The sequence below is a fragment of the Camelus dromedarius genome, chromosome 11, assembly GCF_036321535.1.
Source record: "Camelus dromedarius isolate mCamDro1 chromosome 11, mCamDro1.pat, whole genome shotgun sequence".
In the NCBI taxonomy this organism is placed as follows: domain Eukaryota; kingdom Metazoa; phylum Chordata; class Mammalia; order Artiodactyla; family Camelidae; genus Camelus; species Camelus dromedarius.
This window is the reverse complement of record NC_087446.1, coordinates 39392929-39419419: the sequence shown is the minus strand read 5'-3', so window position 1 is coordinate 39419419 and position 26491 is coordinate 39392929. Positions and strand designations below refer to the sequence as shown.

At 42.2% G+C, this 26491-nt stretch overlaps 1 protein-coding gene across 6 annotated transcripts in view; it reads right to left on the bottom strand.

Moving 5' to 3' along the window:
* The window catches only part of RFX4 (regulatory factor X4), a 150107-nt gene that overhangs the window by 56852 nt on the left and 66764 nt on the right, over positions 1-26491 (bottom strand). For 4 of the 6 annotated variants that reach the window (XM_064491682.1, XM_010996458.3, XM_031462846.2 and 1 more), the window contains exons 5-7: positions 8819-8880; positions 4546-4759; positions 2673-2750 (exon numbers count right to left, since the gene is read on the bottom strand). In XM_064491682.1, the coding sequence (XP_064347752.1) occupies positions 2673-2750; positions 4546-4759; positions 8819-8880 (354 nt within the window). Of the gene's footprint in view, positions 1-2672; positions 2751-4545; positions 4760-6355; positions 6846-6935; positions 6985-8818; positions 8881-26491 lie in introns of those variants that run through there. The other 2 variants (XM_031462848.2, XM_031462850.2) reach the window with 2 other exon arrangements.

Here is a 26491-nt window from a genome sequence, read left to right as displayed (position 1 = left end):
GGAAACATAATTAGACAGAAGGGAGAGGTTCTCCTTACTCCTTGCAAGCATAAATGGTGAAAGAATCAGAGGTAAATGATTTAAAATGATTATTTAAAGCAAGTTTCCTAAATTCTATTTCAGTACCCTGAACTCTCAGCCCTTTTTCTCTCTGCTCAACGAAATGTCCAGAGATGATTTCCTTAAGAATACCTAAGTAGGTTTTCTGTTTCTTTTCCACGTCCATGTTTAGTTCATTCTTAATATATTGGTACTTCGTGGAAATAGCTCTGATTACAAATAATGAACAAGCAAACAAATAAGGTAATTTAAGATTGTGATACTAGCATACATTTGTGACTTCAACAGATATTAAAGATCTTGAAGACCTGAAACAAACTATATCATCAAGGTGTACCAGAATCATCCATCATCTATTGACCATTAATTTTTCTCAGCTGTTGAAAAAAGTTACGCTCATCAGAGGTACAACATTCCTCTTCATTCTCTTGTGTGTGGGTAGAATGAACCACATCTTGATCAGCCATCTTAAAAAGAGCCACCAAATACCCTTGCCAGGAGGTGGAAAAAAATACTGGACTAATGGTGCCAGGTGACAAAGATCTAGTCATAATTCTGGCCCTAACCAACTGTGTGACCTCTTTTAATGCTCTGGTTGACATATCTGATAAAAGCAAGCATTTGTATGACCTTTCACCAGGCATTGTTTCATCTCCTTCTTCCAGTAATCCTGTGAATTGAATCTGCAGGGATGATATTTTTATCTTTGTTTCTAGGATGAGGAATTGAGGTAGAGCCAGGTCTTGAACCCAAGTCTGAGGCTCCAAGTCTGGCATTCTTCCCAGTGAAAAGTCTGGACCTCTCACCGTATATCCTGCACCCTCATTGCTGTTGCACATGCCTTTTCTTTCCCCCACAAGGCTGTGTCTTATCACTCCATTCCTGGGATCTACATCAGCATATGGCACCATCAGACACCCAATTAAATGTTGAAATTAATGAATGGAATTCAGTGAAATGGGATGAATAAAGCTACATATGGACATAGGATTGTCACTAGTTTTGTTGCTAGTACATATGGCAGAGAGGGATAGCTATCCACTAGAGCTCCTCTTCTATAGTAGTATAAGCTGCCTGCCACCTAGTGAGGGGCCAACCTGCCCAGCTCCCCTTCCATCAAAGTGGGGCTATGAGACCAGCATAAACAATGCAAAAACAATGCATCTCATTTCTGGGCTGATTAAGAAGAGAGGACGTTTTGCCTGTAATACTTTTCCCCATCCATTAGCTGAACAAAGAGAACTCCAAGGCTTTAAAGCAGGGTGAGGCCACAAGGTGGAAGAAGCCTGGGTCCCTGAGCTAGTCCCAGCAACCAGCCTTCCAACTGAGGGTGTCCACAGTGAACTGTGTGCTTTGTATTAAGATGTGGGTGTTATTTGTTACATAGGCCAGTGTTGTCTTAACCAATCATGAGTCATGATTTGTTAAGATCTCAGTGGTCTTTGAATATGTAAGATGTAGCCAAACTAAAATATGAGAGAAAGCAGTGAGTTTTCTTTTTTAAACAAAAATCCACTTAAATAGTTGCTCAAGGAATTTGAAAGATTTAAAAATCCAGTCGATGAAAGCAAGAGCAGGAAGAATATTACTTCTCTACCAACCCAGTGCCATCTCTTCTGGTGCCGTGTCTATGAACTGAGTGACAGCTCATATAAGGTGGTACCACTACTACATGGGGTTCCTGCCATGGGACAGTAAATGAGCAGCACAAGAATGGGCCAGTGCTCAACAAGCGTTCACTGCCTTACCTCGTTCTCCATCCCTCCATCTCCAACAGCACACAGGCCCGGAAACACACACAAAGGGAACCTCTGGTATCTCTTCCACTAATAGCTACTCATTTTTACAGCCCCTTTAGAGCTTGCCTTATCTTCCCTCAAATTAAATGTCTATACCTGATCCCAGGGTGTTTTGGTTTTGGTTTTGGTTTTTTAGCCTGAAAGGCATTTTCTTTAAACAGGAAGGCTTCAGGTTTATGGGGTGAAATGTGTGATTTCCTGCCAACCCTTTGGAAGGCTCTTTTGGATGGCATTTAGGGCAAGAGGATTTTTTCTCTTTGATTATGTAACCCATGCTTCAATCCTTTCTTATTTTTCCTCTCCATTCTTTAAGTGTAATATTTTAAAATAAAAATGAAATGGAATTTTTACATTGTCCATATTCAAGATGGCCCTACTGGCAGTGTTTTATGGACATGTGGACCAGACCTTGAGAATGGAGGGGGACCAGCTCCAAAAGCACTGAAGTGGTGGGCCTCAGGAAAAGGTTAAATCCAAAACATAGGCAAGCTTTCCTTTAGTTTTTCTGAGTCTATAATTCTGGGTTTAATGATACCTTGGCAAAACTGTGCTCCTAGGAGGCCAATGGGGCCGGATGCAGGTCACTTGTAAGATCAAGGGAAAGGCCACGCCAATTGCTGCTCACACAAAGAATCTGTAAAGTGGGGATAACAAGAGTGCCTGCTTCCCAGGATAACTGTGAGGATTAAGTGAGCTAATGCACATCAAGTGCTTCCAGAGGTCTGGCAACTAGTAGGAGCTCGTGAAATAGGAGCCATTGTTCTTATAAAATTTTAATGCAGAGTATTCACAGCTCAACATTTGTTGACCTACCTCATCAAAGTTGGCTCTTATTACAGTGTCCAGTATCCTCTGACAGTGTGTTCTGTACATCATAATAAAGGTAGAAACCTGTGGGGTAGGGAGGGGTAAAAAATAAAGGCATACATTAATACAGGTTACCACTACCCTTGGAATCTCAATTTTCAAGTCATTTATTCTCTGTTAAGGGGACGAAATTCACCTAATGCCTACTCATCCTGCAAGACCCAAACCAAACTATCGTTAGGTGGGGCTCTCTAACCCTCAGCTGCCTCCTTTATGCTCCCACAGCACCTGCGTGTGTTTCTCCATCAGAGCACTCATCCTGTGGTACAGAAAGCACAGGTTTCTCTCTCTGCCCCATCTCCACCCCCTGAACTATGGACTCTGAGAAAATCTTTAGTATATGTGCTGCTGAAGTGAGCACAATGGGAAAATTAAAATAGTGTATTATTCATGCTTGTGTAGCCAGCATTTAGTACAGCGCCTGACACACAGTAGAGTTCAGTAGGGCCTATTGAATTAAATGCTCATCAGCTAAGATACTGAAAAGTTAAAACCCTGTGTGTGTTTATAAGAAGAGGTGCTTTTGCCAAAATCACAAAAAGACATTTGGAAATTCTCTGGAAACTGCTTAACGAAAGAATTTCATCTCCAGCTCCATTTGTCCAAGAGTTTCAAAGCAATGGTACAAGAAGTTTGTTGAGGAAAAAAAGCAAATTCAAGGAAAAAAATTTATCTAGTTTTCAATTTAAAGCATTCTTTACAGGTATTCTTTTTGTTTTGCAACATAGATATGTGTTTTATATAAGCTAAGTTTGCTTATACAAGCATCTACCTCCCTGCTCGAATGTAAGCTTCCTGAGAACAGGACTCAAGTCTCATTTGCCACTGCATCCCAGCTCCCAGTGTGGTTAAGTAGAAGCTCTACACCTATTGGCACACTGGGCTGCATCAAGATAGGTGCATTAGATATTGAATATAGTTTCCTCTGCTATACAGTATAAACTTGTTATTTATCTATTTTACACATAGTAGTGAGTATCTGCAAATCTTGAACTCCTAATTTATCCCTTCTACCCCCTACCCTCCTGGTAGTAACCTATAATGAAAAAGAATATGAAAAGGAATATATGTATGTATATGTACGACTGAAACATTATTCTGTACACCAGAAATTGACACAACATTGTAAACTGACTATACTTCAAAAAAAAGGAAAAAATTAAAAATTAAAATTAAAATAATTTAACCGACCAACCAAACAAAAAAAGGTAGGTGCACTAGAGATGCGATCACCCAGGGTACTGTCCCCAAATTTGTGTTTCCAATAATTTCCTCTCAATACCCTATGGCCCAAACTATCTGATTCACTATACCTATAAAATCTCCTTTGTCTATAGGACTGTGATTTCACCACATCCTCTGCAACACAAGGGAGAATAAGATTTACACTATAAAAAAGCAATGCAAGGGAGAGGGGTACTTCCCTTCTGAAATGAGACAGTGCAACATCATAGATGGGTGGGTAGGTAGGTAGGTATGTAAGTTAGACAGGTAGAGAGATAGACTTTTTGATCTAGAATAGTATTGGGTTTGTAGTAAAGTTGTGAAGATAGTTCAGGCAGTTCTGTATATCTCACACCCAACTATTGTTAATTTCTTGCACTGGTATGGTACGTTCGTCACAGCTAATGAACTAACAGGAATACATTATTACTGTTAACTGAAGTCCATACTTGATTCAGATTTCTATCTTTATATTTTTAAAACTCACCGTTTTGCAACAAAAGTGTGTATGTTTGTGTGAGTGTGTGCTGTGTGAAAGAGGGAGAGAGAGAGAGAAAAGACCACCCACTCCCAGCAACACTTCAGATATGGTCACCTTCTCCTCAGGCAGACTGGCCGGCAGATTTAGATCTTTGACATTTGGAAACTCTGGCAGCAAGGTTCCAAGTTTGGACCGGGGTGAATATGCCACTGTCTGTTTGCTCACTTCTTTCTTGCCTGTCTCGCTCACCCAGGCAGCTCCTTTCTTGGAATACATCACATCATAATATTGGGAGCTTTCCTTCACCGCGATGCCGTAGTAATGGTACCTGGGCCACAAAGAGAGAGAGAGAGACCCACATGCACCCTTATCAGGTGGGGGTTCCTGAGCCAGGGTAGCCCAAGGCCAAGGAGGGCTGGACCCATCCTCCCTGGGCTAGAAGAGTTAACTCCCCTGTAAGGCTCAATATTTGGAAATCTAGAATTAAACCAAAGTTCCATGTTGCCAGCCATCAATCAGACAGGTAAAAATAACCAAAATTGCCTCCTACAGAAAATGTTAAGTCAAATAATTTGCAAAGCAGAAAGTGGGATGAAAAAATTTCCACTGGTACTTAATCTCTTATATCTAGCCAAATATGATCCCAGAGGCACAGCACTTGAGTGTCCCCCTCTGCGGGGACCCAAGAAGAAGAGTGTGTTCATGACTGCTAACTTGTACCACCAACAAAAATTCATTTGACCTATGTTTTTCTTAATAAATGGTAGTCAAAGAATGGTATCTTAAAAAAGATAAATTCAGTGTTTCAGTTGACACTGAATGTAAAACAAAGACCAGAACCTTTTATTAACGCAGAATGGGCTTAATAATAGCAATGTTTTCAATTAAGACTAATGAGGGACGGAGGCTGCATTTTGTTTGGATTTTAGCTACAAACTATCGGGCACTTACATGCTAGGCACTTTATTTACATTAATACTTTATATACAGTAAAATAATACTATGAAATGGGGATTATAATCATCTTTCTACAGATGTGAAAATGGAGGCAAGAAAGCTAAGTAATTTGTTCAAGGTCAAACAGCTGTTTAGGGGAGGAAGCAGGTCTGTCTGACTACAAAGTCACTGTGTTATACTAACAGAAAACACTGCATGGTGATATTTTAAACTTTGATATTTATCAGAGTGCTTATGGAGTGTAATAAAAATACAGATTCCTAGGCCCCTGCCCAGACCTGCTGATTCAGAACAAGGGAATGGGGCCCAAGAATCAGCACTGAAACAAGCACCACAGGTAATTCTGATGCACAGCTGAGATCAGCCAGCCTACTGGGTTAGGCACCAGCCCAATGAGCCTGTCATTGTCTACTACTGTAAATGGGATGCTCGCCACAGCAGCTAACAAGTGATTTACACATATTGCCTTATTTAATCTCATAAACTCCCGTTGAAGAATTCATTATTATCCCCATATTACAGACTAGAAAACTAAGGTCCAGAGAATTTAAGTAACACATCTAAGATCACCCAGTAAGTAGTAGAGGCAGGATTTGAACCTCTAAAAGTACTTGTAACCACTAAGCCAGTGATTCTCAAACTTTACTAATAGTAAGAATCACCTACAAAACATATTAAAATTACAGACTCCTGGGCCCCACGTCCAAAGATTCTGATTTACTAGGTCTAAAGTAGATTTTTACAATCACACGGCAACACTAAGGTAAGTAATTCACGGACTTTGCTTTCAGAAACACTGTAAAACATACTAACTACTCTCTTCCTCTACTCGTGGAGATATGATGGTGATAGTCCCAAAATAACACAAATGAGAGAGCACTCTGAGTTCTCAGAGAGGCTTCCCTGGTAGGGGAGAGCTGAGCACCTGTAACCGTCCCTCTCCCTACTCCCCCGTCACTCCTGATACCATTCTGTGACACTTCTGCTTGGTGGGCATCTCGCCTCTATCTGAATGCCTCCTGGGACGAAGAACTCGGACCCTCTGAAGGCAGCCCAGTTCATTTTAGGTCGGTATAGTGATCAGAAAGTTCTTCTTTGTGTTGAGCTGATCTCTGTCTTCTGCGCCTTCTACTTCCCAACTGTCATAACTGCCTTTCCACCTGGAAGGCACTCCTTTGGTGGGGGAGGGGGCGGGTTCCTTTTGCTCCAGAAGCCCCCTCAGGCAGGAAGGCAGTTATGACACGCCTCCCTAACTGTAAGAACAAAGTCCCCCCCTTATACTTTCTTAAGATCAAGATAGTTATAACATGTTCAGATTAGACCACTTCTTGAATTTTCAGAGTACGTGTTGCTAGAATTGGCAACTATAGTGAAGCTAGTGCTCTGATCACTTTTCAGCTTTTTTCAGCTCCTTAGGGCACTTCAACATACTCTCCACCAGCCCCCCTCCCCATCCCTGCCCCCAATTTATTCTATCAAGGTAAATCTGCTGAGGGATTTTCTCTATAAGGTTGAGTGGAAAACTGAAGACTAGAGCTTCTTATTACCTTTCAATTTGTGGAAGGTATGACCAAGCTTGGAGGATCCTTATGGATAGGATACAATGAAAAAGAATTTTTAAAGAAGATATTGTCCAATTTGCCAACCTCTAGGTTAAAGAAAAAACAAACAAACAAAAGCAGGCTCTTATATGTAGACAGAAGGAAACTTTCTTCAAGTTGATGTAGAATGGGAAATTTTTCTGTTCTATCTTTACTATTTTTACTGCCTGTCTTTACTAAGTATCTATCTTTACTATCTGTTTATACTCTTTCATCTCAGAAATGGGCAACAATGTAATTGGAGCCAGTGACTCTTCAAAGACCATGAGCTGGAGAAAAATAATTTCAATTTATTCAACAGTCTTCCAATCATCCACTTATCTGTCGACTGAATTGCCCTTGTGTACCAACCTCTGTGCTTACCAGCAAACAAGTAAGGAAGAATCAGGGTTTTCTACTCTATACTCTTACCAGAGCTGAAACCTCATTTTTAAACAAATACTTAAATTTTGCATTATGAATAAGATTTGTTCTTCAGAGGCGTCACCCTGAAAAATTATTAGAAATGTATTCCAAAATGTTCCTTGCTCAAAAATTTTCTATAAATCTCTTTGGAAACCGCCCCCAGAGCTTCTGAGCCACATATGAAAAAAAAACAAAACAAAACTAGTCTCATTATTTTCAGAACTTTACTAAAAAGGGTTTTTCCCAGTTTGATCATCCACTTTCCACTCTCTTTACCTAGCCTAGCTCCAAAGTTAAACACATACTTGAAGGATGGGAATATGTTGCTCAGGAATGGCCAGGGGTAGGGGCTGGGGACAGTATTGGACATACTGCTTTTGAAACACTTTCAGTGACAAGCCTTACAAGTCCTATGCGCCTGCTATTTTTTAATAAAAAGTTCCACTGTTTTATAAGTCAGTATGTGCTGGTCTGCTGCTTAATTAACATGGTCAAACCATTTAGAATTGCTGCATAATAAGGCACCCTCTAGTGGAGTCACCATGTACATTAGCGTAATAAAGGTTCTGACAAGTCCTGCATAAAGGAACCTGTTTAACTCAGTGTCTACCTAACTAACATGGCCAACAGGCCTTCTTCATGGAACACCTATCCACAACAATTTTTGAAACACACTTCAAGGCAAGTCTTTATAAATCCAGATTTTAGTGAAGCCTGGGCAGAATAGGTAGAGATTCCCTCCCCACTGACTCATAGGTGGGAGACAGGCATCTGCACAACCTTCTTACTCCTAAGGTCACCTCCTAAGAGCTTCCTGGGCTATCCTTTCTAAACCAGGTTACTTCCCTTCTGTAATTCTCCATGACAACCCTCTTTGTCACCATCCAATTGTCTTTTTTTGTCTGTCTTCACCACCAGAATATATGCTGCATCCAGGACCTGTTTGCTTGTGTGTTCTCAGCACTTAGCATCATTTATCTGACACGCAGAAAATGTGAAGCCAACATTGGTTGTTTGGTTGACAGGACAAGTGCATAGAGAGCAGTATGCCTTGTGTACCATGCACAGCTGGACCTTTCTCTCCCATCTCCCCTGCAGCTATTAGTACAGGGTTGCTTCTCTGGCCAACTGGATACTAACAGAGTAGAGAATTTGCTGGCCAAAACAATCCAAGCAATCTGGAGATTGGTCAAGAAACCACAGGTGCTCTTTTTAAAGGATGCCCAAGACTATTTTTCAAAAAAGCCCAAGGGTAGGGTGCACCAAGTCAGGGTCCTTAAAGCAGTGGGCTGTTGCAGAGCCCCTCTCTCAGGGCTCCTGGGAGAGGGAGCTGCTGCCACCAGGCACAGACTTCCCCACTAGGCCTGTAGATGGAGCTCACGATGAAAGGTGGCTCTGCAGGTGGAAAGGCTATCGGTGCTTACTTTGACTGTCCTCGGGTCCCGAGTCTTCTGGTGGTTAACTGAGGAAACTGCTGCCTTATGATCTGTAAATCAACACAAGAATCAGTTACCCATTGGGAAAAGCTGGGAGCAGAGTGACTACATTTACAAACAGCAATCAAAAGGGAGGAAACCAAATACTCTTGGTTGTGATGACTTATTAGGAGTCTGCCGGGACCTTCGAGAAGATCACTGGTTCCTGGGAAGCAGAAGGGGAGCACCTTAGTGATGTGGGGCTCTGGATCCTGAGGGGGTCTCCCTTGGTGGCTCTGTGCTTCATCCCCCTACTCACAATGTAGGGGGTGTATCCCTTGATCCAGAACCTGTCACTCCCCTGTTTAAAGCCCTCCAATGGCTCCTTCTGCACCTGGAGCTAACTCCCCTCTTCCCCCGCCCCTCAGCCTCTGTAACCCAGTCCCTGCTTACCTCCTTGCCTCCGACTCTCACCCTTACTCACCAGATCCCAGCCACACTGGCTTTTTTCCCTTCCCATTCCTAAAACATGCCAGGCGTCCTCCCTTCTAGGGGCCTTTGTACTGTAGTCCCCTCTGTCTGGAATGCAATTTCACCCAGATCTTCACAAGACTGACTCCTTCTCTTACAACATTCGGGCAAGGTCCCTCTGCCCAGAGGCCTTCTCTGACCAGCCAGTGTAGAGTAACAAAAGCAGACCCTGGCCATCATGTGACCCTGCTTTATGTCTTCCTCTCACTTAGCACTCTCTGAAGTTGTCCTGTTCACTTACCCTCCAAGTGCTTGTTTTACATCTCCCAACCCCTGAACATAAGCTCCATGAGACCAGGGATCTGGCACATGCAAAGAGCTCAATCTGTGTTTGTTGAATGAAGGAATGAAGCCTGACCCTTAGCCTGGAGAGTATCCTTTTCTCATCTGCAGAGTGAAGGATGCTAACTGCTGCTGCCCAAGACAACCACATACATTTGCCAGAAACCTAGATGGAGGGAGCCATCAGCCAAGCTGGAAACACAATCAGTCGGTTTCTTCCCATGGTGTTTACAGCAATGATATTTGTGAAGAGGTAGGATAGTATAGGGGTTCCATGCAAGGGCTCTGGAACTAGATTACCTGGATTAGATACAAGCTCAGCCATTTGTGGACTGGAGGCCCTTGGGCAAGTTATTTAACATTCAAATGACTCAGTTTCCTCATTTGTAAAATGGGAATGATAATAACCCCTACCTCAGAGCATTTCTGTAAAAATGTTAAAAGTAAACATATGTAAATAGTTTGCAACAGTGCCTGGCACTCAGTAAGGGCTCAATAAATGTTATGCATTATTACCAGTGATTGTCTTAATGACTCATTCATTCCCTTTTATTTCCAACAACTTTTCTCTTAAGTATAGCCAAATTCTTCCAACTCTGTTCCCTTCTAATATCCAGCACCGTGCAGGCAGGCCTGGTCAGAGAGAGTGAGCCTGCACGTGGTCCTTCATGAGATGAGATGCTGCTGCTGATGTCCCACCAGTAGAGCATGAACTGTGAACACCTTCTCAGAGGTGGGGATGAATCTCTACTGATCCATTCACACCCTCTTGTATTCACACTGACACTCTCATTGACTGATTTGCTCATCCATTCAACAAACATTTACTGTGACCCTGTTAGCTGTTTGAAATTGGACGTACTATCTAACCTCTCTGTGCCTTAGTTCCCTCCTCTGATGTCTGGGGACTCGGGGTCTTCTGTAGTCCTCGCCTAATCACGGGGATAGATGATGGTAGCCTCAGCTACATCGGCATCAGCAGGATGGAAAGAAGTGGACAAATCAGAGAGAAATTGAAAATTTGTAATGGGTACTGTGAAGACTGATTATTTCTGTATGTTAGGAAGCCGCTGACCATCTTCAGCAGGAGAGTGGATGGCACAGCATTTCCTCATCTGAAAATAGGTGGAAAAAGCTGAATTCCTAACAAGGATGGTTAGAGAATCTAACAAGATAACACACGATACCACTTTTGGAAGTAAGAAGGGCTTCTAAAATGTTATTGCATAGTGGTGATATTGAACAAAACGATGGTATAATCCTCTGAATTCTTAAGGGTGTCACTTTTGAGGCAACATATCCCTGACTTCTTTAACTCTAACTCCTACAAGCATAGGATATGAGCTTCTCACTTTGCCTACATCCTTTTAAAACTGTTGTGACTGCTTTATCCCCCCAAAAATGAAAACTAATTCAAAATGATACATGTACCCCAGTGTTCATAGCAGGACTTCTTACAATAGCCAAGACATGGAAACAACCCAAGTGCCCGTCAACAGATGACTGGATTAAGAAGATGTGGTGTGTGTGTGGAATATTACTCAGTGGAATATTACTCAGCCATAAAAAGAATAAAATATTGCCATTTGCAATGGATCTAGATGGATCTACAGAATACCATACTAAGTGAAGTAAATCAGACAGAAAAAGACAGATATTATATGATATCAATTACATCTATATTCTAAAAAATAATACAAATGAATCCATATACAAAACAGAAACATACTCACAGACATTGAAAACAAACTTATGGTTACCAAAAGGGAAGAGAGTGGGGACAAATTAGATGTATAATATTAATAGATACAAACTATTACACATAAAATAGACAAGCAACAAGGCCCTACTGCATAGCACAGGGAACTATATTCAATATCTTATATTAATCTATAATGGAAAATAATCTGAAAAAATATATAACTGAATCACTTTTCTGTATACCTGAAACTAACACAATATCGTAAATCAACTATATTTCAATTAAAAACTTGTTGCCACTCAAGGAAAATGCAGTATTCAGGATAGGGTATGACCCAGGAGCTCAGTAATGGTACTCCCTAAACACTCTATCCATTATCCATTATGTAGTCTAAGACCACACCAAGGTCTAGTGCCCTCATCACCTTGAGCCACTTATACTAACCTCTGGCCAAGTACACCCTCCAGACATGGCTGGTTTCACAGCCAAGATGTGAAGCAACTATTTATAGGGGTACAATACTGAACAGGTACCCGACATGCAAGCAGAGATGGAGGGAAAAGCATGGGAAATGTAACGGCAGGTTAGGGGTTCTTCATATTATTTAAAAGTGGGTTACGATCTGGGTTCTGAGTTTCCCATCTACCCAAGCAAAGAAATTAATACAATAAAGTTACTAGAGTCCCAGTATCCATAAGATAAATGCTTAGGAAAAGAAGGGATTTTAAAAAATATTTCGATCTGGGAAATTTCATGCAATGGGCACAAGAGTAAGGTGCCACGTTTAATGCTCTGATATTTGCAGACACCTTGAAAACGATGATACTGAGCGCTGCCAAGGATATGGTAAAACTGAAAAGCTCATAGATTGCTGGTAACATTCCTTATTAGTACAACCATTCTGAGAAGCATTTTTATAATATATTTATCAAATGCCACAAAATAATCATATTTTTGATGTATTAATTCTAAGAAAATAACCTAAAATAAGAAAAATCTCTGTGCAGGGTCATTACTGAGAGTGAAAAATTAGAAACAACATAAATATGCTATGACAGGGAACAGGCTAAATAAATGCTTGTACATACACTCTGTAGAATATTATGCAGGCATTAAAAATGATGGTAACAAAATCTATGTTACAACACAGAAAATCCTTATGACATAATGTTAAATGAAATAGCAGACCTCAAACTATGTTTATGCTATGGCTGTAATTTATGTTTGTACAAATATAGGAATGGAAAAATAAAAATGGGTATTTGTTAGGGTAGTAGGATGGTGGGTAGAACAAAAAGATTTTTGTATAACATTTTGTGTACAAAATCAACTATTTTTCTTGTAAGAAAAAAAAATTTCTTACTAGAAATATTCTTAATTGACAAGGGAAGTTCAAGACAATCTTGAAAGAAGTACCAAAAATCTATCAGAATGCTATAGTGGATGTTCTTCTTTTTTCTTTTTCTTAAAAAAAATATATATCATTCCCTCCCAAATAATGTGTGACTTTGGGGGGCAGGGTTTGGACTTTATTCTTACTTGATTTAAGAGAATGGGCAAAGTTCTGAAATCTTGCTAAGTGGTTATACAAATGGTATCTCACATAATGTCCACAAAGCAAACAACAGTACCTGGCCCTCAGCTAAGATACCAGGGGCCACATACTCTGGTCTAGAAACATGCCAAGAGCCCCGGGGAAATGAGGACAGACCTTCTGTAGGCCCTGTTCTTGTTCTGCCTCTCTCTATGAGACAATACAATGTGCAATCAGTGTGTGTGATTCTTTGCACTATGATCTTGAGGAAGTATCAAGTTGTGGAATAGGACCTGTGAATTCACCAATCAATTTAACTCATGATCTCCTTTGGAGTAACACGTAGATCAATACATGCAGTTTTACCATCTTTGTGACCAGCATCACCCTCTGCTGAGTCACCCAAGACAGAAGCAGTACAGACTCCTCTCTCTTGCTGACACTGCACAACCCATGCCCTGTTGATTCTGCCCAAGACATCTGGTAAACTCAGCCACTTCTCTTTACACCCTGCCACTGCCCCAGCCCTGGTGATCTCTCACCTGGATCACAGACACATTCTCCTAACTGGCTGCCCTGCCTCTCCGGTCTTGCTGCCTTGCCAGCAGTATCTTTCTAAAATCCAAATACGATCATTTCATTTCCTTGTTGAAAACAGTGAGTGCTTTCTCACTACCCAGGCTAGATAAAATTTCAGCCTCCTCAGGCTGGTCCATGATGCCTCTGTGACCTCCCCAAGCCCAACTCCCCCACCTCAAATCCAGCCTCTTCCCTCACGTGCTCCCTGAACTCCAGACACATGCCTGGAATGCCTTTTGCCTGAAATGCCAAACCCATGCTGTCCCTGACTTGCCCCTGAGGAACTCCTCCTCTTTCTCTGAGACTCTCCCACTTCTCCTGGGATCCTTCCCATGAAGCTTTAAATGTCCCCTATCTCTCTTTTCCTAACAAGCTGGGAAGCAGTAGGGCACAACGGTTAAGCGCACAGGCTTTGGAGTGAAGTCCTGGCTTAGGCACTGTGCCAATCACTTTACATGTATCTTCTTAGTTAATCATTACAATAAACCAAGTTCCATTGCTATTCCCTATGTACAGATGAGTAAACCAAGGCTTGGAGATGCTAAGTAACCCACACAAAGCCACACAGCTCACAAGATACAGACCTGGGATTCAAACGCACCCAGTGTGACTCGACACTCTACCACATTATTGCCTCTGGATGAATGAAAGTGCCTCAAAGCTCCTCATTCTTTTAATAGCAACCTTTCTTTCTTTTATGTCCCACTCCTGCATTTGTTTGCGTTAGGTGTGTCTGAGGAATGAAATGATTTCTTCTTGCCATCTACTCTTCCACGAAGGTTTCATTTCAATTCCCCCCACTGTGATCCTCTCAGAAATGTTCTAGTAGCCTCTGGTATGAACAGGATCTGAGAGCCCTGCCCCCAAACATGCTAGGGAAGGTGGGAAACAGCAGAGAGGACTGACATTAGCAGACAGCCCAGTGTCTCCTCTCAGATTAAATCTACTCACTTCCAGTAAAGTAGAAATCTGGCAATTAAACACTTCTGCTTAATACTATGAAAAAGTCATTCTGTTTGGATAATTGAGGTCCCCAAGTGGATTCATTGAGGGAATAATCCAGATCAATACTGATCTACTCAATGACCTCTGACAATTATCCACAGCCAGCTGACTCACAGAGGTTCCTTCACTTGGAGATGCAATGCCCTGTGTAGCTCCCCCTCCTCCTTTCATCTTCCTCTTGAAATTTCCTTTCCACACTCCATCCCCATCAGACTACTGGGTGTAGCTTAATTCTCTGAATGCTTCCCAGCTTCTGGGCTCCATGCCTCTGTATCTTCTACCTGTACATGCCTCCCCTCTTCACCACTGCGCCCTCAAACCCAGCACACATGGCACTATTCCATGAAGCCTTCCCTGATTCCCTGACCAGGTAAGAGCTCCTCCTTCTCTAAACCACCACATCTGCTACTTCCAGTCTATGACCAAGTTCCATCCTCCCTCTATCGTGAATATATCCCAATTCTCTCCACAGTTCTCATCTCCACCAGTTCCAGGGCCATGATCTCGCACCTGGATTACAGCTATGGTTTCCTCAGTGCCCCTGCTGCCAGTCATGCCTCATTTCAACCTTATCTCCATGAATCCTCCGGACAAAGTCCAAGCCGACCAGGTCCTGCCTTCACCCTGGCTCACCTCTCCTCTCCTCTTCTGCCTATCCCTAGGCTCATGGATCTTCTTTCAAGTTCCATGAACACACTGTGTCCTCTCTTACTCTGGCCTTTCCCACAGGCTGTTCTCATTTTCTGGAACCCTCTCCCCTTTGTCTACTAATGTCTCCTCATCCTTCAGATCTTACTTATACTTCATTTCCTCCCAGAAATCTTCCCTGGGCCACTTGTTTGATTTGAGTGAACACAGTTATATGATCTACTGAATCCTCATATTGAATCAATGGTCTACTCAGCTCTTCAAAGTCCTTCCCTAGGCCTGTGAGACTCTACATGAACTGGATCTCCAGCATCATTGTCTACTGCTCTTCCCCATGTTGGACAAGCTGCAGCTTCAATAACCATAAGAGGTTGCCTATGGTATATAGCTTGGATTCATTCAACAACAAGCATTTACTGAGTTCCTGCTATAGACCAGACATTTTGCTAGGCACTGGGGGATATAACACTGAACAAAACTGAGATAGCCTTTGCTTAAGAAGCTCATATTCTAGTGGGAAAAGACCAAAAATAAACAAACAAAAAAGTGAATATATCTTATATCAGATAAGTGCTACAGGGAGGAGGAACAACAACAAAAAAGGAAGGTGAGGGGAATGGGGAGTGTGGAGGTGGGAATGTTATTTTATTTAGGGTGACAAGGACTTGATGATCAAATGTGGCATTAGAGTTGTGACCTGAAGGAAGTGAGGGAATGAACCTTGTGGATATCTGGGAGAAGAGTGTCACAAGCAGAGAGAACAGCCAGTGCAAAGGCCCTGGGGTGGGAGGTTGTTTGAGACATTTCAAGAAGAGCAAGGAGCCCACTGTGACTGGAGCAGAATGAATACTCAAGAGAGATGGAGAAAATGAGGTCAGGAGGCCACAAGGGTTTGAAGGAACATAATTTATGTGGGCCTTGTGGACCTTTGTGAGCACTTCTGATTTTACTCTGAAAGAGATGAAGAGCTTTTAGAAGGCTTTAAGCAGGATAGTGGGGAACAAGATCTGACTTACTTTTCAAAAGGATCACTTTGGCTGCTGTGTGGAGAACTGATGGTAGGGGCAAGGCTGGAAGCAGGGAGACCAGTCAGAAGGCCACTGCAATGGTCCAGTGGGAGATATTATGGCTCAGTACATTAATTCATTGACTCAGTAAATGAAAGAAAGAATCAATCGTTCCTCTTTGTTGGCCACTGAAAAGTTGCTTCCAGTGCTGTGTTAATATAAATAATGCTATAAGCAGTACCTCTGGCATAATGATTTTTATTTTTATTGTTGGTATTTTGTTTGGGTTTTTTGCCCTCCTTATTTTTCTTAGTGGAGAGCTGCTTGATCAAAGGGTATTTCAAGGTTTTCACAACATACTGCCAAGTTGCTTTCCATGAAGCATAGAAGGGTATTATCACTTTTTAAAAATGTGTTAATTGAAGAGCCAAAAAAAGACCTTTTTCTCTTTCTTCCCTTTGAGCATCACTATCTTCATCTACCAAACAAGGATAATAACACTTGCTCAGCCTATCTCACAGGCTTGTAGTGGGGTCAGAGGAGTTAGGGAGCAGACGCCAGGGCTTTGTCAGTGGGGAGTAGGAGGAGGGTGGAGGGTAGGAGACCCACCTCAGTGGGATTTCATGGCTGGATGGGTGGAGAAGAGGGACCAGCCACCAGGGAGGGGCACCCCTGCTAACATTCCCCTGTCTCCCTTATGATGTCTTCCGGTAGCCAGCCCCCTTTTCTAGCACATTCTCCTCACTGACAGCAGGAGTACTCTCTACTTCCATCCTCTGATGGGTCGTCAGAGGATTCTCACTCCACACAGCTTTCAGGCTTTTGTGGTATATTATGGTCTCCCAAGCAATGCATTTGTGTGGTTAGAATATTCAGTTCTGTTTGTAAAAACACTTTTTATCAAAAAATATTTGATGGCCAAATCCTCTCCTCCTCCAAATAGAGAGAAAGGTCATTTCAAATAAAGAGCTGAGAGGAAAGGAAGTCTGTTAGAAGCTGGGGGATGGGTAGAGGCGCTGCTGCACCACATCGCTTTCTGCCCAACCAGAGGTCAAGACTTTTCCCACTCTGAGCAAAGAAAGCTGTTGCCGACAGCACCTCCTCCTTCCAGCCACAACAAAAACCTATGGGAAGGGAGTTTGCTTTTTTTTTTTTTTAAGTGTTTCTTATGGACTACAAATTACAAATTATTCTCCTCTCCTTTCACCAAATAATCAACTGGTCCCTGAATCTGAAAGCCCAGCACAATTTAGTCTGAGTCTCAAAACGCAGGGTCGGTTCAGCCCCGCTAAGGCTGTTCAGCTTTTAATTTCTGGAGCAAGACTCAGCAAACAGTCAAACACTTTTGTGGAGCCGTGAAAGTTGAGCTTCGCTGTTTGATAAATGAGCAGACGGCAGGCAGCCCCTCTTTCTTTTTTCTTTTCTTTTTTTTTTTTTTTTTTGTATGGATTCAATGAAGCCTGCCTAAAGAACACCACATGCTGTTCTAGCTACTGATCTAACATTCCGCAACATCCCAGCCTTCCAAATTCCCTCTAATTACTCGTGAATCCCACCCTCTGCTCTTTCAGCCTGGGCAGACAGGGCTGGGGGCTCCACGGGCTGGGGGTGGGAAGCAGAGAAGCTCTGGAGAACCAATCTCTTTGGAGCTGCTGGAATTCTTTTTTCGGTAGTGGTCATGTTATTCACCTCCCCACCCCGTCCATTCTTCTCTCCATCCAACACATTGCTCCAGGTGCAAGGAGACTCATCCCACAGGCTATCCTGCCATAATTTTGTGGGTGTAGTTTTTTAAGAAACATGAGTGGTTTTGGGCAAATGTTCCCAAATTGGCATATTCAAACCACAGGCTTACTTTAAGATTAAAAAAAGAGAAAAAGTGAGGAGACGAACTGACACTCAATGGGCATCACTGGGGCACCATGCACTAGATGAAGTGTTTTACTTTTGGTATTAAATTTTCTCCTAAAAATCACACTGAAGGAGAGTGTTTCACAGATGAGAAACTGGGATCCATGGTGATACAGGCTGCTCAGATTCCCGGACACCAGCAAGTAGCAGAAGCAGGAATGTGGTTCCACTGTGTCTCCTATTCATCACTTCAGCGGACGCCCACAGGAGCCAGAAAGGTGTCCACTAACTGTGCATGAAACCTTCACCGTCCTCTGGTAGGTGACACCTCAGAGACACCTTCAGAACGGCGAAGTAAAGCCATTTGGTCTCATTACTCTGCAGACAGGTTTTGTTTGATTTTGACCCCAAAACATATGGTCCTGATCCAGCTTGGTCACCAACTCGGTCAGAAGGGATGCTCTGAAAAAAGGCTTTTAATTGTTTCTAAAAATTCAATCCACCCTCAGAAGGCAAAGATTTGCCACCAAGAACAGATCCAAAAGAAGTTCCAGTGTAATGGAATAAGTGGCTATCCTCACACACTTTGAAGGAGACAGATGCATGTGTATAAAGAATCAAGGATGCTTAAAACAGTCTTAAAATAAGAGCTGTGGGTCTTACGTCAGAGGTCATTTGGATATGGGAAAGGAAAAGGGCTTTTTGAACAGCAAGAAACTATAAATTTAGTACAATGACAAGTTGCTATTTTATAACCATGTATTATTGTAGAAGTTTTGCATTTTCACTGAAAAACAGACACAACAATTTTTTGAACGAGAGAGAGAAATGATTAGGGATAGAGGTTAGCTAAAGGAATTCTAATTGTCACATCTTTAATTCTGAAAATGGGATACTCACTTTCTTTGTTGACAATAAACCCTCCCTTCTTTTCAGAGAAGAAAAAATAATCAGTATGGCAGTATGAATAAGGATTCCTAAACACCCTATCTCAACACTACCATCTTGAAATGGGTGTTTGCCAGAGTAATGTTACTATGCTGATGTAATTCTGTCCACTTAACAACTTTTCAGAGAGTAGCACCTACTGGGTACCAGGCACTGGAAGCTGAAGAGAGTAGAATGCTGCAGGTCCCACAGCAAATTCCACAAGGGAAATTTCAAAAAATTGAAAGAAATTTATACCTAGTACAATGAGACAGAAGAGGAATTTCAAATCATGCATATGGGCAAATGAAGGATTCCGAGAAAAATCCACGGGCTAGAAAGGTAACAATCCATTGCCCCTTGGTAAGTAGCAAAGAAGTCCAAAAATCTGTCTGTGAGCCCAGTACTGTCCTTAGGCTGACTGGATGAAGTGTCATGTGTGTGAATATGAGAAAAGGCAGTCATCACACACCGATTTAGCTAGAATGAGGTGAGTTATGTAAGACACAGGTTAAGTCAAAAATGGAATAATTCTCAAGACGATAATAAGAAAGGGTGAGGGTGGTGGTGGCAGCATGTGTGCGATGTAGGAAATTTTTAGAACAATTGTTCTCAAAATTGTTCAGAAGGAAGAACAGCTAGAAGGTTTGAAACATTGATATGTTAGTGATGATCTATTAAAAACATGATGTATTAAAGTCATGAAATGTTGCTATGGTAAACTGAAACCATAATTACCACTAAAGTGCATTGAGTGTTTATATTTACCAGGCACTATGCTAAATAACCTTTTAATGGTCATGATCTCAACAATCCTTAGGTGGTTGCTATCATTTTTCCATTTTACAGAGAAGGAAACTGAGGCTCAGAGTTATTAAGAAATCTCCTGAGTTCACACATCTGGAAAATGGTGGAGACAGGATTCAAAGCCAAACAATTTGATTTCTGAGCTTTTACACTGCATGTCAGTAAAGACACATGAAATAACAAAATACAGAATCTGGTGTGAAATCAGACATTCTGATGTGGACATGCCACAGCAGATACTAAAAGTTAAGAAAAACATATGCAAGAATTTAAAGTAGGAGGAAATGGTCCATGTGCTTAATTTTCTTCCTTCACAGATTGAAGCAAAGTCCATCACTGAAGAATCCTAATGATGCCTCAAGATTAACTTTATCTTCCTCTGTGCCCCTCCACAGGTGTGCAAGTGACCCGAGGGCAGATTGTAAGGACTTCTTGAGGAAGAGGGCAGTCATGTAAAACAAGAGGAATCTTTAGCTTCATCTCTGTTCCAGGTAAATGTGGCTGAAGGAAGCACAGGTCCCCAGAACATATTGGTTTGGTTTTCTTTTTGCATTGCTCAGTCATGGACAGGAGAGAGAAAGGAGCCATATATTCAAGGAAAGCCACTCACATCCCAAACTGCCTAGTATTTCAAGTCTTCATGGGGAAAAGACAGTACATAAATCAATTCAATTCATACCAGTACATCTGTAACCCCAGACTCCCTTTCTCCAGTATCTCTACCTCTTATTGGGGTCCCTGCCCTGCAGCAGGCATCCAGTGATCTCCTCCCACCTCCTCAGATCCAGCTCTGTCACTAAATGTATGACATTGGGAAACCCACTCAATCCATTTGACTTTTAATATCCTTGTCTGGAAAATGAGAGGGTCTCACCAACAGATCTCTAAGTCCCCTTAATAGATTATACTTACTTATATTGAGGTGTTAGTAACTGATAAGTATTAATGAATTATCCTGCTCTGTTGTAGTTGCATTTTCACAGACTTAAATGAAAGAAATTGAGGATTTTGAGACATCAGCAAACCTTCAGGGAAAGTATGTTTGCAAAGCTAACTGGCCTCCCATTGTATTCAAAGTACACTGTGTCATAGCTGTCTAGATGCCTACCAGTGAACTGGCCTCTTCCTGACAAGTTCAACAAACTGCTGATCATAAACCTTGTTACCCCCCCAGTCTGAGCTGATGTTAGCGTAGACGGGCCAGCTATGTTGCCTCCCATGCGCTCCACATTTGAGAGTATACCCTACACTCTCTCAGGTTCCACTTTATAGTTGTGTCACATAAAGGGATACACGGGGGAGAAATAGGTGAAGGCGGTCAAAGGTGCAAACTTCCAGTTATAAATAAGTCCTGGGATGTCACGTACATCACAGTAACTATCGTCAACATTACTGTATCATATGAAAGTTGCCAGGAGAATAGATCTTAAAAGTTCTCATCACAAGAGAAAAAGGCGTAACTATGGGTGGTGATGGATGTTAACTAAATTTACTGTGTTGATAATTTTGCAATATATACATATATCAAATCAACATGTTGTACATCTAAAAGTACTACAATGTTAGATGTGAATTATATCTCATTTTTTTTTAAAAAAAAGGACACATGGATTTCTGAAAAGTCCTTGTGTAGATAAAATGGCTAGTTGCCTACCCCTATTCCCTTTCTAACCAGACTCTAATTTTTTATTCCAGGAAGCAATGGACTACATTTTCCTGCCTCTCTGACAGCCAAGGGCAGCCAGTGAGACAAAAGGGAAATCACTGGGCAGAGCTCTGGGAAAGCTACTAAAGAGAGCTGACTCAGCTAAAGTTTTTACCGTTCTCTCCTTATACCCTTTTTTCTACTTCTTGCCTGGAATATAGGCTTTGCTGTCCAGCAGCCACTTTGGATCATGAGGTGACCTAGAAATTAGAAGTCATCTGCTATGGATGGCAGGGCACAGAGAGAGAAGGAGCCCAGGTCCTTACTGACCTGCTATACCAACACATGGCTATCTTCTTTTAGATGTATTTTATGTGAAGAAAAGTAAAACCACTAATTTATTTAAGCCATTGTTTGGGAATGGGGTGGGACATCTTTTACCCATAGCCCCAGAACAATTCCTAACTGGTACACCTTCTCATTTCTGCCCAGGATTTACTTTACAGGGAAGGTTCCAGTGGCCCTGGAGTCAGCTCTCTCATCTTTAAATGGGAACAAAAATGCATCTAGTTCACAGGGCCATGTGAGGATTATATGAGGTAATGCGTGCAGAGGGCTTGGGCCAGTGCCTGGCAAAGAGTCAGTGTTACTGTCACTATGATTTCTTGTTGAAAAGTGTTTCCAGCTAATATGGTAAAGATCCATATGTTTGTAGACTAACTTCCCCATTTAACAGATGGAGGGACTGAGGTTCAGAGAGGGAAATGGGACCTGTCCCATAGAGAGTCACATAGAGAATACAGACAGTACAGGCAACAGATCCTCAAATTCAGGGCTAAATCCCTGGCATTACTGGAAACTTCTGGCCTCCTGCACATGGTGGACCCTCAATAAAGGTTTGTGAAAGAAGACATTCTTTTGCCTTTAAACTGCCACTGGAATGCCTGTTACAGAAGCTTGGAAACCAATCCACCTGCAAGTTGGAGATGTTCCCTTTGCTCAGAAATCTGAGACCCAGGCTGCGGGCTGGGAGAAGGCAATACTGGGTACCTCAGAGCATGGCGAGCATGGCAGGACTGACCTGGTTCTCAAGCTGCTCTTCACTCCCCACCCCCAAGGCAGCAGTTTCCTTCTCTGTGTCCCTTAATCCTGGGGGTTCACAGCTCAGGAGGCACATCTGCCATCATGCTTTGCAGCTTCTTAAGTTCATACGTCCCTTTGCAGCCTCCTCCCCTCCAGGACTCCATTTGCCACATCCTGAGATAAAGGAATACCTAATAAATGAGTGAACCCAAGTGTTGAGGAGGAAGCATCATTGGAAATACCAGCAGGGAGGTTCCCAGTGCCTGGAATACCACATGGGGAAGATCTGACAGGGCATTTCTCAATTGCAATGGCCAGTACACTTGACTCCTGACAGACAAGAGAGGCTGAGACTTCACTCCTAAATCTGATCATCTAGGAGATTGCCAGGTGACTGCTAATGACTACACCAAAGTCAAAAGTTCAACTGTTTACACAAAATCTGCCTCCACATATACTCACTCTATCCCCCCAAAACTTGCTCTATATAAATGAGATAGTTAGGTGCATGAACTTGGAGCCAGACTTCTCAGGTTCACATTCTGAATCACAAATTTATTTACTGGTTGTTTGACCTTGGGCAAATTACCTGACTTCTCTGGGACTCAGTTTATCTACCTATGAAACGGGGATAATAACAGTTTCTACATCCTAGAATTGTATGGAGGATTAGACATGGTTGGTATATGCAAAGTGCTGAGAATAGTGCCAGGTACATAGAAAGCCCTATGTAAGTGCTTGATATTTTTACTAATTTTATGAAAAATCTGTGAATGCTGCATTCATAATTAAACATAACTAGACACTTCTAACATCTGTTAAAAAGAATCATCTTTAATAAGCTTGGGTAATTTAGCTGAGTTTGATGTCAAATGCAGGCCAATTCTGATCCCTATTAGCTTGTGCTTGTTTCCATTTACAGCTCTGTTGTTCTCTAAACATTTATTTCACTACTTTTGCTGGAGAACTAGGGTTATCATTCCAGAAGGATTTTGTCTCACTCTGACAAGGCTGGAGGCACCAGCCGCAGGAAGGAAAGGTCAGAGAAGAGTAGACAGTCAGACCGTTCTCCCCTCCCCCACTGTAGGTCCCTAGGCCACGTGTGGTCGGACTTACTAGTGGAGTAGAGGAATACGCAAGTGGAAGAGAGACTGCAGGTTTCAAATGGAGCACTGGACTGGACTTGACTTTAATATCAAAAAGAGGATCTAAATTACTGAAAAGGGTCTGTTTCTATAATCAACAACCAAAGAGCTATTATACCTGCCATGAAACCATCAGAGGTCAGGGAAGGAAGTCTGGCCAAAACATAGTTGAAGGAATGATCAGAACAGAGCAAAGCCATTTTCTGATTATACATCACTGAGTTCAACCTGCTTCATACCTGTTACCTTGTAGGGGCTCACTGGGCGTCTCTAAGACATAGTGTCGCACTAGGTATGCAGAAAGCTGGTAAAACCGTCCAACATAAGAACAGGGCCACAGGGTGAATCCTCGGTGGGGAGCAAGAGCAGTGGTTAGTGGGGGGGGGGGGTCAGCTGGAGAGCACAGCCCTTTTGACAGTGTGGACAGAGATCCACAGGGGCTCCCCCAAAACCCATCACTGGACCCCTTCCCCTGGTAGAGGGAAGTGATAGCTGGGAGGAGCTTTCAAAGAGCACTAGCTGGTCAAAATGACTCCTGTTGCCTTGCTTCTAGCCCCCTCCCCACTGCCCCCCCTCCCCTGACACTGCAAGAGTCAAGAAGAGAGAAGGAATACCCATTCCCCTTTTACAGAGCAAATTCTAGGGCACAGGGAAGGGAGGCTCTGACTTCCATGTGAGATGGAACTTTTAAATTGTACAGAACTGAGCTTTTTTCATAGCTGAGAATGAGTTTTAATTATCCAACCAAGACTGATGTGATGGCTGACCACAGTCAGATGCTATGGGATTGACCTGCCACGTCCTCAGAAGGCAGAGCAGGAAGGACAGACAGAGGGCTTTGAAGGCAGCTCTTCAAAGTAAATGAGAATACAACCAGTTTCCATTGGTACCTCAACAAGTGCATCCCTGCTTAGCAAAATGGGCTAATGGAAAATGGATACAATGCCAATTTCATACAGTGACTGTATGGGTTAAACAAGTTCCCATATGTCAAATGATTCATAGTGTTCCTTGAAAACAGCAATAACATAAATCATTCAATCTTCAAATATTTGAGGCTCTGTTATGTGCCAGGCACTCTTCTGGGGGCTAGGGATGCATAGTGAACAAAAAAGTCCTCACTGGGCTTCCATTCTACAGAAAGAGACAGACAAAACACAAGCAAATTTCACACATATATATGTAACATAAAGATTATAATATATAAGCAATTGCACATATATGTTAGTAATATCATATATATATACACATATGTGTATATATTTTATATATATATATATAAAATAGTTCAGACAGTGATGAGTGCTATAAAAAAAAGCATGGTAAGGAAATAGAGGAGACAGAATGGAGTGGGGCCAATTTTAGATAATAGTGATTTCTTCCATTGGTGGAGGACTTTACAGTTTTTAAAAAATGCTCTCATTAGCACTGTCTCGTTTTATCACTAGAGTAATCTGGTGAGGGACTATTCCCGTCTGAAGGTAAGGAAATGGGAGCTCAGAAAAGTTAAGTGACTCCAAGTTGGGTGACCTTTCATGACTCTAGCCAACAGCAAAAGCAGGCACAAGACCAGTTCAGCTAGCAGCCTCAGCATTCTCTGCAATTCCTAAATTAATTCCGGGACCCAAAGTCAATACAACATTACTGGAAGCCAGTGCTTTTGGAGCTTGGCCACAGTGTTGGAAAGAGGATTTCTATTTCAGATCTTACTTGCAGCAAAGCAACTGCTGCCATCCACTTAGTCAAGAACAGGATCCCAGCCAGGCAACATGCAGGAGAGCCTCACTACTGATGTCTGTTTCACCTCAGCCCACTTGTAAGCTGGGTGGGAAGACGACCACCAATCTAATTTTTCTCTAAAACTAAGCCGCAATAGTGAACTTTGCCTGCTCTGAGTTAAAAGTTCAGAGAAGAATCATAAGTTCAGATGGATCTGCTCAAAGGAAGACTGTCCACGATTACACTCCAAGGTTTCACAGAACAACTAGTCCCTTTCTCTTAAGGAGATGGCAGCTGCAGCATGCTGGGAGCCCTCAGGAAGGGCAAATGTGTCTGGGATTTCAATTCAACAAGCTCAGTGTGAAAACCCTCGGCAGGCACCTCCTGTCCTCTGCGGCTGGAAGGACAGCCCTGATTTCCAGTGCATTTGAAACTGATGGCAAGGCAGCTGCAGAGAGCTTTTGCATTTGTGCTTTTAATTTCATTAGAGTATTTCCTTGCTTTGGGGCTGAAGATAAGACAGAGTTTGAATGCTTTTTCTTTTTAATGACTATTTTGGAAGCAGCTGGCACTGTAATTCTTCTTAGAGAGGAAACTTATTATTTAGAAAAGTGTTTCGAAAAGCCTTTTGGCGTAAATGAGACCTGTGGGCAGAGATGTTCACAGGAACCAAGGATTAGAGAACAGAGGGAATTTGGTGGAGGTTGTCCCAAGAAGGAAGGAGAGAGAGGAGTGAGGGGAGCAGGAGGAGGTGGTAAAGGAGGAAAGAGGAGGTGGTAAAGTAGAGAGGGCTGGGACAAGTTGTGGGGAACTGGCAGGTGGAGAACTACGGAACATTTGAGGTTCCATGGGACAACTGTTTGGGATATAAACCACCATTACAAACTTCAGTCTTATAGGATCACAGATGCTTTCTGTGGACTGTCTTGTGCAAAGCAAAAAGGACCATGAGTTTCATCCCTGGCTCATGATGGTACAGAACAGGACTATCCAACAGAACTCTCTGTGATTATGGAAATGTTCTATCTGCAGTGTCCAATATGGTAGCCTCTAGTTACATGCGGTTACTGAGCATTTGAAATATGGCTAGTGTGACTGAGGAACTGAATTTTAATTTTGTTCAATTTTGTTTAACAGCTGTATGTGGCCAGTGGTTACCGTACTGAACAGCACAGGTATAGAGAGAGTGGTATATGAGAAGGAAGAGTCCCAAGTAA